This window comes from Callorhinus ursinus, unplaced genomic scaffold (assembly GCF_003265705.2).
Source record: "Callorhinus ursinus isolate GAN/ISIS: 27379988/994484 unplaced genomic scaffold, GSC_fseal_2.0 scaffold21, whole genome shotgun sequence".
Classification (NCBI taxonomy): Eukaryota; Metazoa; Chordata; class Mammalia; order Carnivora; family Otariidae; genus Callorhinus; species Callorhinus ursinus.
In genome coordinates, this window is record NW_027397083.1 from 5,460,898 (window position 1) to 5,474,218 (window position 13,321).

A 13,321-nucleotide genomic window follows, 5' to 3' on the forward strand; every position below is an offset into this window, starting at 1 on the left:
CACCTAGGAGCCTCCTGCTTCCTCCATCTCTATCCATCACTCTCCTCCCTGCCGAGTCTGAGGAGAGGTGAGAAACTCCTGGTTCCAGCAGAACCAAGATGGTCTGGCATAAGGCTTCATTCAGGCTCAGCCTTACCGACTCCTTCCCAGACCTCCCACAAGATTGACGACAACACAGCTTTGCTCAGACAGGATCAGACATTTATGAAACAAGTGAATATTCACAAACTGTGGGAGAAACACACCTTCCCAGTAATAAGAAAATCTCTGTATAAAGTGCATTTTGCCTGCGACCATCTCTTCCCCATGCTGGCCCTTGGATTAGGATTTGGGTCAATGTTCTGTGGCAGCCCCGGGGACACCTGGGCCAGGAGAGGGGAGGCATGAAGCCATCGTGGAGCTCTGGGCCACTGGATGCACCCTCCCCTTACCCCCACCCTCTCAGCTCCAGGAGTGGACTGCTCTATTCCACTGGGAATGGGCCAGCTTGCCAGGGATGGTGAAGGAGGGGGAGGTGGTCCCGCCAACTTGTACCTCAGGGAAAAGGGCCATCATCTAATAGGCAGGAAAAGGGAAACATCCTGGTATTTGCAGGTGCTGCTAAACAAATCCTGACTCTGGCCTCAAGCCCTCTGGCATTCTCAGTTTCTCAAAATAGCCCTTCCAGACTCGCTCTCCTCCTCTTCTGGCAACAGCCCCCAATTCTCTTTCTTTCTGGCTGGGGCTAGGGGAACAGGGAAGACCCCAACTCAATGCTCTGAAAAGACACCATCACCCGTGCCCTGCTTCCCCCACATGATTACGGGACATTTCTAGTGGGGGTGACATACATACAACAGTTGGACTCTAAAGCAGCTCTCTGGCTGAGAAAACCTGAGGACATCTCAGGAAGAAGCCTGTCAAGGTGCTGGACAGCTGAGGGAACAGAGGCCTGACCCCAGGGTTCTGGTCCGAGGACAGAGAAGAACAACGAGGGCCAGGGCAAGGGCCAGGGCAGTTAACAGCTATGAGGCTAGGGAAAGGTCACAGGGGAGGTAGAGAGGAAAAGGCCCAGAGGCCAGCTTAATGTTACACATGAGGACAAAAATCCAAAGAGCAATTAGCCTCTCAGTTACACACGCACCTGTACGTACACACACGCATGCACGTGTGCGCACACACACACACACACACACTTTGTGGCTCAAGTGCAGGCCACAGGGTGGAAGGAAGACTTGCTCTAGCTGACCACACAGTCCTTTTCATTATGTCTTTCTCAACATAGGCCTTCGACAGTGGGAGGGTCGAGGTGGGAGGCTAGGCCACTCCTGGAATGCAAGGCCTTGGCTTCTCTGGGTCAAACCTCCCACCTGCTGCTTCTGGAAGGGTTGGTGTGCTGGGTGAGATCTCTACTCGGACATTTCCCAACTGTCCTGGCAGTTCCCACCCGAGTGCACCTGCCGGGGTCATTGGTGTCCAGCTACTGGGAGAGCTGATATGGCAGCTTGGATGCTGATCAGTCCCAGGCAGGCCCCAGAAGCCTACAGACCACGGGACAGAATGGCTTTCCCGGCTGGGTGTCAGCTGACCTCAGTGGCGGTGCTGCAGTGCGGCCAGGGGAGCCAGGGGGCTTTCTGCCACCCGAACCTGGCTTCTTCCCGGTGGAGGCACTGAGTCTCCACAGTCAGCGCTGAGGCTGGCGCTCAGCTTCTGAGGAAGGAACAGTAAAAGCTGGGATTCAATTCCTAACCTGAGGTTTTCAGCCCCAGAAAGGTGGATGCACTTTTTAGGCTGGCGTCTACAGTACTGTGTACACGGCACACTAGTCAGATATCTGGGTGTACCTCCCTATGATGGTGGCAAGTTTTCAGATCTGTTTACAGCCTCACGCTCAGTCCCAGATGCCTGAGAGGGCTCTGGAGGACCCAGTGGCAGGAAATTTTAAAATAAGGAAGAAGCCAGACCAGGTGATTGTATCTGGACAGCATCTGTCCCCTCCAGCCTGCCCAGCCTCCCATGTCATAAAGCAGGAACACTGCAGGGCCCTGGCTGCTTCTAGAATCCTATGCTCTGGACAGAAGCCAGCAATGTTGCCCTCCTGCTCCTCAGTCTGCTGTGATGAGAGAGGGATGGGGTGGGGTGGGGCAGATGCCAGAATCCCAGCTAGGGTCCCACTACTCTTCTATTTGGACAAGGCAGCTGGCTCCCAGGGGCAGGTCTGGCTGAAAGTCACTGCCATGACCTTCAGCCTCGTGTCTGGAGGCTGAGGCGAAGCTGCTACATGTACTCCTCCAGCCCAAGCAGTGATCAGAATCACAAGAGTGTAAACAGATGCATGCACACGCAAACAGGCACACCACTCCTTCCCCCGCACACGCGTACACACATGCACACATGTTCGCTCCGTCTCCGTCGGTGATCAGCTTTGCTGCAGGTCGCACTCTGCTGCCGTGGCGGCTGCTCGGGCTCCCAGGCTGCACTCACGGAGCTACAGTGCTGCGGCTGAAAGAGAAAAACAAGGGCACAAAGGAGTGCTCAGGAGGCTGCTTGGTTGCCTGGGGACACGAGCTCCTCGGGCTGCTTCTCTGGGGACACTCAGACCGGGAACTAGGAAGAGCCTGGCGTGAACTGCATGGGCCACAGTACCTGGGATGCCACCGGGGGCCTGATCACTGCCCCTCGGAGGCACTGATGCAGGACAAGCTCCCCCTGCAGGCCCTCTGAGCCTCCTTGGCTCCAGGGCTCAGGGCAGGGGGAGGAGGCCATATGGACTCACCTGAGGCCTTGGGTGATACTCGCTCAGAGGACAAGGGCAGTTTTCAAATCGAGGCACAGTGGCGGCTGCCAGAGACTCAGAAAACAAGCTGGAGAAGAGAAGCCAGCTGGGACCAGTGATTTGAAGACGAAGGCAATGACTGAGTTTAGAATCAGCAGGTGAGCACATTTCCACATACAGATAAAAGAACCCTGGCACTGTGTGAGAAGATGGGGGCGGGGGGGGGCAAGTATCACAGAGACACAAGGAGGAGTCATTTTCAATATTTATAACATCCTGAACTTGGAGCAGAGGGAAGCAATGGCCTCATGCCTGCTAACAGAGGACAGGGTAAGCCAGTCATAATGCTGGGTTGTCTGCTTAAATAGTTCTAGTGTATCTGAGAGTGTACAGAGACGCGGGGTTCCATTAAAGGTCTGTAAGTTTAAATGATGGTGAGGCAGATGATAATAAGGCTCACTGTACCTAGGGGTGGTCAGGCACTATACAGTTGTATTTTTTTTTTTAAAGATTTTATTAATTTATTTGACAGAGAGAGAACACAAGCAGGGGGAGTAGCAGAGGGAAAGGGAGAAGCAGGGAGCCCGATGCGGGGCTCGATCCCAGGACCCCGGGATCATGACCTGAGCCAAAGGCAGACGCTTAACCAACTGAGCCACCCAGGCGCCCCTATACAGTTGTATTATGGCTGAACTGTGTCCTCCCCCAAATTCATATGTTAAAGGCCTAAGCCCCAGTGCCACATAATGTGACTGTATTTGGAGAAAAGGTCCTTAATCAGGTAATTAAGTAAAATGAGGTGATTAGGGTAGGGCCCAATCCCATATGACTGGTGACCTTATAAGAAGACGAGATTAGGACACAGGCACACACAGAAAGAAGGCAGCCACCTACAGGCCCCGGAGAGAGAGAGGCCTCGGAGGAAACCAACCTGCCAGCACCTTGCTATCAGATGTCAAGTCCTCAGAACTGCAAGAGAATACGTTTCTGCTGTTGGAAGTCCCCCAGTCAGTGGCACCTTACAATTGCTGCCCTCACAATCTAATATAGCTTGCGATCCTGTTAATCCTGAAGATATGGTCTCCATTTTTACAGATGAGAAAACAGAAGGTAGCAAGGACAAGTGGCCCAGGATGATAGCATCAAAAGTCACCGAGCCAAGCCAGGAAACTCAGGTCTGATGCCAGCACTCGTAGTTTTACCATGAAGCAATCTCTCTATCATAGTATTGCTCATCAAGACTTACAGAGGATATAAAAGGAAACTCAACATGGTGGCATGAAGGCCAATACACATCCGAGCAACATAAATGGAACTTCGGAATCTAACAGAAGAGAGAAAAATGCTCTGAAGAGTCAAAGACACTAGAGTCAGAGATTCAAAATCAGTCTTCTGACACATGCAACCCTTTGAAGACAAATGTGAAATGTGAAGATTTTATCTGGATGATGATAAGTTATCTAGAAGCTAGGGAATATAAAGAGCAAACGTAAGGGCGGGTACCTGAATGGGTTAGTAGTGAGTGCCTCATTCTTTAACATATGTATTATTTTCAATAAATATTTTCCTTTAAGCTTGTACCATAATAAGCTAGCCATGTTTTTCCTATAAATAAATATATCAGTTTCTAAAACATGCACATGTTTATTGAGACATGCTGTGATAATATATTTTACACACAGGTCTCGCTCTGGCCTCTGTTAAGCCAGAGATGACTTTGCTTCTGAAACTGCAAATTTCAGGATTGGAGAGCATACTGGAACAGGTCCTTTTCCTGATACCCCTGTTTATCGTGTTTTCTCCACCTTTTTGGATAGGGGAAGATAAAGAGTGCATAAAGATTCCTTAGAACACAGGCTCTTACTCTGGGGTTCTTGGACTCTTTAGTGGTCCAAGGATAGGCTTAAGGGGCAATCCATGAGGCCCTTGAAGATCGGTGCATTTTCCTGTGTCTGTGAATAGCTACCACTTTCTGGGGAGGCTCCAACCTTTATCAGACTCTCCCAAGCATGGGTAACACCAATAGGATTTGCGAACTAATGCCTACATATGGCTGGAAAAAAATATATTACTAAATTAATTTCACTTATTTCTCAACTTAGTTACTAGAAATTTAAAATTATACTTGGGGCATGCATGGTAGATCTGACAGGACTGATCTAGAGTTTGAAGCAATGAAGTCTTTGTAACTAGGGAGAGAAAAAGCCTCCTCTTTTCCAGATTCTCTGATCAAACACCTGGCAATCTAACTGTGTAGGCAAATTGTTTAATTGTAGCCAGTGATCTTCATAGCTTCTGGCAAATTTGTCTCTAAGTGCTTCCAATAGTTGCTTATAGAGCTAGGGCTTAGCAACAGAAGGTGAGTGGCTCAGAGGATAGTCGGTATGTGTTAACAGACTAAGGACTTCCAGGCTCCCTCTCCATTTTGATCCTACAGGGAAGAGACGTGCACTTATTTCATTGGTCAATGGCACTCCACGGTGGCTGTCCAGGGTCTGTATGGGGCCTTTATGGAAGAGCGGACAAGAGCCCCCTGCCTTCACTCCTGAGATCATGTGAATAATGGATCCATGTACTTGCTAACAGCATTGGCTAGCTTTTGGTTAAAAATGCCCTTTTCAGGGACAGGTTTAATTCAAATACTTAGACGGTCTTTTTACCAAAAAGAATGAAGATCCTTTCTCTCTCTCTCTCTTTCTTTTTTAGCTGTTCATCTTTATTAAGTTTTCTTGGGGAATGCCTAAGACTTCCCAGGTCACTGAATGTATAGCAAACACTATTTCTGAATCAGGTGACTTTGTGAGCATCTTTAATCAAATTTATAAGATTATTTTCTAATATGCTTTGCCTGTCAACTTTCTTGGTGATTCTTTTACACCCCACAGTGAAAACGACCCATCATACAATCTGTTGACAGCATTCACTGAATTCGAATTAGGCTTATAATGAATCTCATGTACTTTAAAGTATGATAATCAAGAGGCTATGTTCTTTCATGTGCAACATTTCCCTTTTTTATCTGGCATACACTGGTACCGAGTGGGAATTCCAGTCTACTACGAGAGCCTAAGACATACCCTGTTGCCTCCACATCTAAAATCCGAGCAATGCATTTGTCAGCTCAAGTACTCCGCATCACAATTCAACATTTTCCAAAGGAAAACAACAAATGCCTAAACTGAGAAAGGAAGCAGTCAGGTGGTTATAAGGCTAACACTTCAGACCCATGCTGACTTGGGCATGATTGTATTATGGGGCAGACTCGGGAAGGGAGCTGATAGTGTGTGGCCATGAATAAGCACCCGTGACCCAAGTCCCTCTGTGACTGGTTCAAAACTACAAACACAGAACACCAAGGTTTGGAAGAACGAGCTTGTTCTTGTCCACAAAGTTAGTCAAAGGCCTAGTCAACTAGTTCCTCAAGCTGCTTGATCAGCAGATAACTAGACAGTTCCTGTGCTCTTGTTCTCAAGCCAGAGCGTAAGTCTGCTGAAAAAAGGGGCTGGGAAAATGAAATGAGGCCCTGCAGGAAAGTGATGACAGCAGCACTAAAAGAAAGGGAAGAACAGCTTGGGGGAAGCACCAAGGGAAAAATCAACTCATGAAACATTGCTGAAAAATCAATCTCTCAATTGTCCAATTCTTTCAACCTGTCATTAAACACAAGAACCCCAGAAGCAGCTGCTGGAACACAAAGCGAGTTAATACTGCCTCCCTCAGTGCACCCAGTGTTAAGATTACCCCCCGGGTACCTGTGTACCAGATGCTAACAAGAAAGCCCAGTGTGTGAGGCCACCATGTCCCTGATCCTAGCCTAGGACAGGTGTGCGGATGAAGTGCACACAGGAGCTTGCGTCAGCAGAGGATTCGCAACAGCTCAAGGTTGGCGGAAACTTCGTTTCGAGCCGGTAACCAAGTCTCAGGGCCCAGCAGCTTGAAAGGAGCAGAAGGCTTGCTACAGGCTCCAAGTTAGGAACAGGGAAGAACAGAGGTTCAGCTGGGCTCTGATGGGCCAGGATGGGGTACAAAGCTGGGCTCTCAGCTCCGTCTCTTTCCTCATGTCAACGACACACTTTCCCTTCCTGCACCATACAAATCCTACAGCAAGAGGGAGGGGACGTCAGTCAGCCAACAGCTGCTGGGGACGGGGTGGAAGGCAGTGCAAAGGGACACCACCATGCGTCCCAACTTCTCATTTCCATGGTGAGAAGTGAAGAGGGGAGGCAGCTCAGCGGGCAAAGGCTCCCAGGCCGTGAGCGGCAGGACGGCAGCGCGCTGGCTGGTCTGAGCGGGAAGCCCGGATACCACAGTGTCCACTTCCACTGTGTTGCATTTCAGACTGCCCACTGCCTTTCACACATGCTGGTTCACGTAAGGAGGGATACACAACTGAAGAAGTGCCAAAATGACGAGGCGATCCCAGAGGTCAGGCTTTCCGCAGTGAAGCTCCAGGTCTAACCCAGCTCTGTGAACTGTGGGCAGGGGAGGGGAGGGGCGATCCTTGGCCAGGAGCCTTTTGTATTCAATGGGGCTTCTCTCAACAGATCGCGGTGTACCAGCTGACAGGCACACGGATCACGTGAGCTGGTTCCCCATGGTAAAATGTTTGGACCAATAAGAAAAATCTGTACACAATTGGAGGCTAATGGAATCCTGGGCAGTCAGCAGCTTTGCGGATTATGGGGAAGCCTCTGAAATGATAGCTATTTGGGGACTGGCTTATTTTTCCATTTAGTGAACACTGTACAATAAAACCAGATGCAGAACAGACATCGGTGTGGGTTTTAGGTAAGCATGAAACCTACTGATTATCAGGGCGTGTTTTACACTGTAAATCATTGTCTGCCCTGTGAACTGCCACAGGTCTGAGGCACTAGAAATAACAGAACCACGAAACGATAGAGCTCAGAGCTAAACAGGGCCTCAAAAGGTTCAGGATGGAGCCTTCAGGCTGGTAAAGATTGATTAGTCATACTTTACAGATACAGCGTCTCAGAAAGGCTAAGTACCCTGCTCCAAGGCACACAACTAAAACTGACTGAGAGACGAGGGGGGAAGGGGCAAGTCTGCTTCTCAGTATAACACGGTGTCAGCTTAGGCCATGTGGCCACAGCTGCGTGGTCCGCTTAGCCCAGAGTGCTGCCTCTGACAAACGTAACAAAAATACAATCCAAGACGCCCTGAGAAGCGTGGGCAAGATGGGAACGTGATTTCATCTCCGTGGTGCATTTATTTGTTCAAAGGCTTTGTGTGCGTATGGTTTTACATTTTCTTCCCCTGCTGTGTATGCTCGATGGGCAGGGCAGGGCAGGGCAGATGACGAGATGCTATTCTGTTTTACTGATGGGGAGGCTGAACGCCCTGAGGGCGAGGCACTACCGGCAGCGGACAGTGAAACACAAGTATACTCTCTTCGCTCAGGGTTTCCAAAGAACACATGACTTCTTCTCCAGTCTGTCTTGTCCTCTGGCCTCCTGGCCCTCACTTCTGAGCAATTAGTCATGATGAAGGGCACGGCAAGCCTTGAGAATCAGTCCTGAAGATCCCAACAGGCAGAAGAATTATTTCCTGGAGAGCAAGGCCAGAGACAGGCTGACCTCCGCACCCTTGTAATGTTTTCACTTGGGGCCATGGCTATCGCCTCTCAGCTGGCCCCCCGGCTGCCGCTGTTTCCTCTGCAGGACCCAGCCCTATGCTTCCAAGATTCCAGTTTGATCATTTCACTCTCCTGTTCCAAAATGTTCCTTAGCGTCCAGAGTACACCAAGGATTCACCTGCCTGACACTTAAGACCCTTCATGATCCAACCCAATGGTAGCCTTATATTCTTCTAAAATAATAACAATACCTGTAATAATAATACTGGATACTTATGAACTTATGAGCCAGGCATTGGGCTAATTGCCTTGCATATTACCTAGACACTGTTAGCAGTCTACCAGTATCCACACTTCCTCGCTACCAAAACCTAGATTTTGTTCAGTGGCTCATGGGCTGACACCGTGTTATACTGAGAAGCAGACAATGAATCATGATTGCTCTAAGTCAGTGATTCTCAAAGTACAGGCCCAGAACAGCAGCATCATCAGCTGCTGGGAACTTGTTAGAAATGCAAATTCTCAGGCCCCACCCCAGACCTACTGAATCAGAAATTCTGGAGGTGGGGCCCAGCAATCTGTGTTTTAACAAATCCTCTAGGGGATTCTACTGCTTACTCAAGTTGGAAAACCAATGTCTAAGCCAATCCTTGACAATCTGGATCCCCACTTCCCATGTTGGGGGCGGCTTTGTGACTTAGTCTGGGCTCATGAGACCAATGTGAAAAGCTGGGGGAGGGGTATTCTGGGAAAGCTTTTACTTTCTTGGTAAAAAGGAAGAGAGGCATCCCCTGACAATCTTCTTAATAAAATTGCAAACCTCCACTGTGCCCCAACCTTTACTCTCTATCTCCTTACCAACTTTAATTTTTCTTCATCCCACTTGGAGCCTCTTGACTCTACTTGTATATTGTCTGTTTCCTCCACCAAGATGTACCCAAGAGGGAAGGCCTTTGTCAGTCTTGTTCAGCATGTCCCAATAGCCCAATGAGAACAGTGTCTAGCAAACTGTGCTCAAAAACTTGGTGTGTGTTTATTGATGAATGAGTACAGCTGTCTCTGCGATTCCTCTTCTTTCTTGCTTTGAATGAGGAATTGATGGCTGAGGCTGTGGCAGCCACCTTTAGACCATGAAGCAAGAGAATCGCAGAAAAACTGGCTCTGACATTGCTGAACCGCCAAGCAATGCCCACCTCAGGGCCTCTTGTTAGGGAAGAAAAATAAATCCCTATTTGCTTGAGCCACGGCAGTCAGCTCTCCTACTCCTAACAGCCCCATGCACTCCTACGTGACAGATATATTTAATAAATTTAACCTTTGCAACAACTGAATTTAGAGGTGAGAAGTGAAGTCTCATAGCAGTTAAGTAATTTGTATAAGATCATGTGATCCTGAAGCTATTTTCCTTGTGGCCTAAATCCAACTCACCTTTCAGCCCCAGTGTAAACATCTGTGTCGCATTCCCTGATCACCCCAACCCACCAAGAGCCGGCTTGAGGTAAGCATGTGCAGTCTAGATCATCAGTCTAGGAACTGTAAGTTATTTGTCTTCTTTTTCTAAGCAGACTGTTAAATGCTTGTGGATGGGCATCATAACACATCTTATATGCTTATGTTCTCCTTCCTCACACACCTGCTGACAACAATTTCATTCTGAATTGGATGCCACTAGCTTACTGAGCAACTTTTTTTTTGACCCAGACATTTAAGTGCTGTATTCTTTGATCTTCTCACCTGAAAGTCAGAGTACCAGCCTGGCAAGCTCCAGATTTGTAAGACAGAATGAACTTTGCTTAGTACTACAGAGCTAAGGGATAACGAAGAGAGAATTGGTTCAGATACTATCTAGTAGTATCTAAGGGTGCCGGTGCTTCTAGAACAAACCAGTACAAATCTATCAGCAATGTCTATGACAAAGAGCCTAGTAGGGTAAAGGGCACAAGCATCAAACACTTGCTGTCTTACCCAGCACTCAAGCATAGACACTCAAACCAGATGGCCCCACCTGGCCCTGAAATGGAAGGGTCGGGGAAAAAAGAATCAATTGGCTCCACAGAGAAAAAAAATCACTCTCCAGTCTAATGACGCAGACGTGGTATATAAAGAACACCTGAGATGACTCACAGAGAAGAGTAATTTAAATTTCCCCAAGAAAGGCATGAAAGTCCTTCCTCCTCTGTGGAAGGAGCCAGTTTTTATTTTTGTTTTTGTTTTTTTTTAATGATATTCAGGGGGCTTCCAAGAAAGCTGAGTGCTGACAGGGAAGTGCAGAGCCTCGGCCACGAGGAAGGTGAGAATGGAGGAGTGGCTTTAAGAGGCACAGATGAGGGGCAGCCAGACTCTACTGGTCCTCAGCTGGGGCGGGGCCTCCCGCCACACACAGCCCTCTGCCTTTCTTCCAAAGGTGAGTGCTGCCCTCCGCTGGCCTGCCTATGGGACAGAGCCTGTCCATGGTGGCAGCCGGTCCTGGAGCCTCCTCAGACCCTGCCCTGGGGCCATTTCTCCCACAGCTTCACCTCCGGGGCTCTGCTTTCTTTTTTGTTGGATTTGACTCACTTTGATAAGTAGAAAGAGCCAAAAAACATTTTTTTCCTTAGTTGGTAAAGGCTTTACTTTTAAATTTCCTTTTAAAATTTAAAAGGTATACAAGTCAGAATGATAGAAATTTAAAGTTGAAATCCTAAAAAAAAATCATGCAATCCCCACCCGGTTTTAATCTAGTTTGCTGGGTTTTAACCTTCAGCTCCAAACCCACGCCCCACTTCTCCCACCTTCCTTCCCAAAGGTGAATCTAAGCTGCTGTCACTCACTCTCAGACATCCCTGCTCGGCAGCTCTGGGGCGGGTACCTCTGCCACCCTGGCCCGTTTGCTGAGTTCTTCACCCGGTGGCTCCTCGGCTGCTTCCAACTTGCGCTTGGGGGACGCTGGGCCACTGGGTAGTGCTCTTGGGCCTATAGGGAAGCAGGTCCAAGTGTCACACAGACTGTGCAGCAAGCCAAAATGACCTGAAACTGGGCAGTGGCAGCTCTTTAAGGGGCAGGGAGCCTGCATCGAAGCCATGCCAACATGTTCCTCCTCAGGCCTGCCCCTCAGCCTTCCTTTCAGCAGTGACCTTGCCCGGAAATGTCTAAGGAGAGCACGACCCAGGATGCTGGCAGCACGGCCAGCTTTTGGGCCCCAAGCCCCACGCGCTCCAGGCCAGAGATGGGAGTTGACGTGTGTGCTGCCCTTGCTCCGGAGGTCAGGCATTCCCTCCATGATGCCGGATCAGCCTCCGGAAGCAGCACCCTTGTCTGTGGCGCCAGCCTGGCTGGGCAAACTAGAAAAAGCCCTGGAGTTCTTGCTGGTCTCATCTTAGTGATATTTATCCCTGAGCCAAGGAGTGGGGGAGGTTAAGAATTCAGCCCCATCACCGGCCTGTGCTGCCACCTCCTGCCTGGACGCCCACGGCTGCCTCCTTTCTAGCCTCCCTGTCCTCACCCCTGTCCACACTGTCCCCTCCACACAGCAGGCGGAGTGAGCTTCTGACAACCTAGATCAGACCCCCACACCTCCACCCTGCCGACCAGCCGGCAGTGCCTTCTCAGTGCACCGACGACAGAATCCTACCCCTCCTCATGGCTGTGGAGCCTGGGGATGCTGCTCCTGCCACAGCCCGTCCGCGTCTCATTCCAGCTCCTCCCTCGAGACATGCCAGCCACACTGGCTCCCTTCCTCTGTTCCTTGCATGAGCTAAGCTCATTCTGTCTCTTGTCTTTTCTTGCTATTCCCTTTGCCTGGAATGCTCTTCTCCCAGTTCTCGGAAAGCCGGGTTCTGCTTGTGACTTGCGTCCCTGCTTAGACTGGCGTTCCCTCACCACTCCAATCTAAAGTACCATCCCCCTTCCCCGGCCACTCTCGTACCAGGTCATTCAATTTTTTTTTTTTTAAGATTTTATTTTATTTATTTATTTGAGAGAGAGAGCACATGAGAGGGGGGAGGGTCAGAGGGAGAAGGAGACTCCCTGTGAGCAGGGAGCCCAATGCGGGACTCGATCCCGGGACTCCAGGATCATGACCTGAGCCGAAGGCAGTCGCTCAACCAACTGAGCCACCCAGGCGCCCCAGGTCATTCAATTTTATTTTCCCCAAAAGCACCTGTTATCTGAAATGATCTTGCACGGTTCCTTTACTATTTGTCTCTCCCAAGTGGAATATAAGCTCTATATATGGGGCACAGACTCATTCCAGCTTTTGTCCTGAGCCCTCAATGACTCAAGTGGCAGTAGGTCTGTGGTGTCCTCTGGATGGACACAGGCCACAGGAGGCCAGCTGCTACTCACCTGCACTGCTCATGCTCCCAGTCTGGCCCGAGCTGGGCTCTGCCACCGGGTTGCTGAGGTCTTCCACGCAAGAAGGGACGGACGCCAGCAGACCTGGGAGAGAGGCACGGGAGCAATCAGAATGCCATCTCACAGGACTGCAGAGGGCCACAGGGCAGTTGAAGACAAGATGGGGTGGCAGGGGACAGGGGGTGCTGGGCCATGACTCTGACGTTCCACCTCTCCCCACTGGCCACAAGTAAGAGAGGCCTGATCCAGCCCAGCCTGCAGTGCCCTGTGCCCTGGGAAGTCAGGTCAACTTAAGAGCTGAGAAGAGAGCACCTGGTCTCCCTTTGCAAATATCTGGAAATCCCCATAAAGCCCGCAGGTACGTCCTTCTCTTCAGTGAGCTGGGGGGTGGGGGGTGGGAGTAGTGGCTCCTTACAGAGTCCCCGGTAGCGGGAGAGCTGCTGGTAAATCTGCTTCATTCGCTCAATGTTGAGCCGGCTGGTCTCAGCATGGTTGACAATGGGCCGGGGGTAGTCCACACCAATGATGCACTTGGCTGCCTTCTGAATGGACTCGGGGGCATTCCAGGGCTCATAGATGTATCGAGAGGGGAATCCTTTCAATATGGGCAGGTATCGCCTGAAACACACACATCGGAC

The 13,321-nt window shown here is 49.8% G+C and overlaps 1 protein-coding gene across 4 annotated transcripts in view; it reads right to left on the reverse strand.

The window, feature by feature from the left end:
* Positions 1-179: 179 nt before the first annotated feature.
* The window catches only part of CRY2 (cryptochrome circadian regulator 2), a 35,198-nt gene continuing 22,056 nt past the window's right edge, over positions 180-13,321 (reverse strand). For 2 of the 4 annotated variants that reach the window (XM_025878514.2, XM_025878516.2), the window contains 4 exons: positions 13,099-13,301; positions 12,675-12,767; positions 11,162-11,303; positions 180-2,481 (listed from right to left, as the gene is read on the reverse strand). In XM_025878514.2, coding sequence (XP_025734299.1) covers positions 11,164-11,303; positions 12,675-12,767; positions 13,099-13,301 — 436 coding nt within the window. In that variant the 3' untranslated portion in view covers positions 180-2,481; positions 11,162-11,163. Of the gene's footprint in view, positions 2,482-10,524; positions 10,907-11,161; positions 11,304-12,674; positions 12,768-13,098; positions 13,302-13,321 lie in introns of those variants that run through there. The other 2 variants (XM_073904694.1, XM_073904693.1) reach the window with 2 other exon arrangements.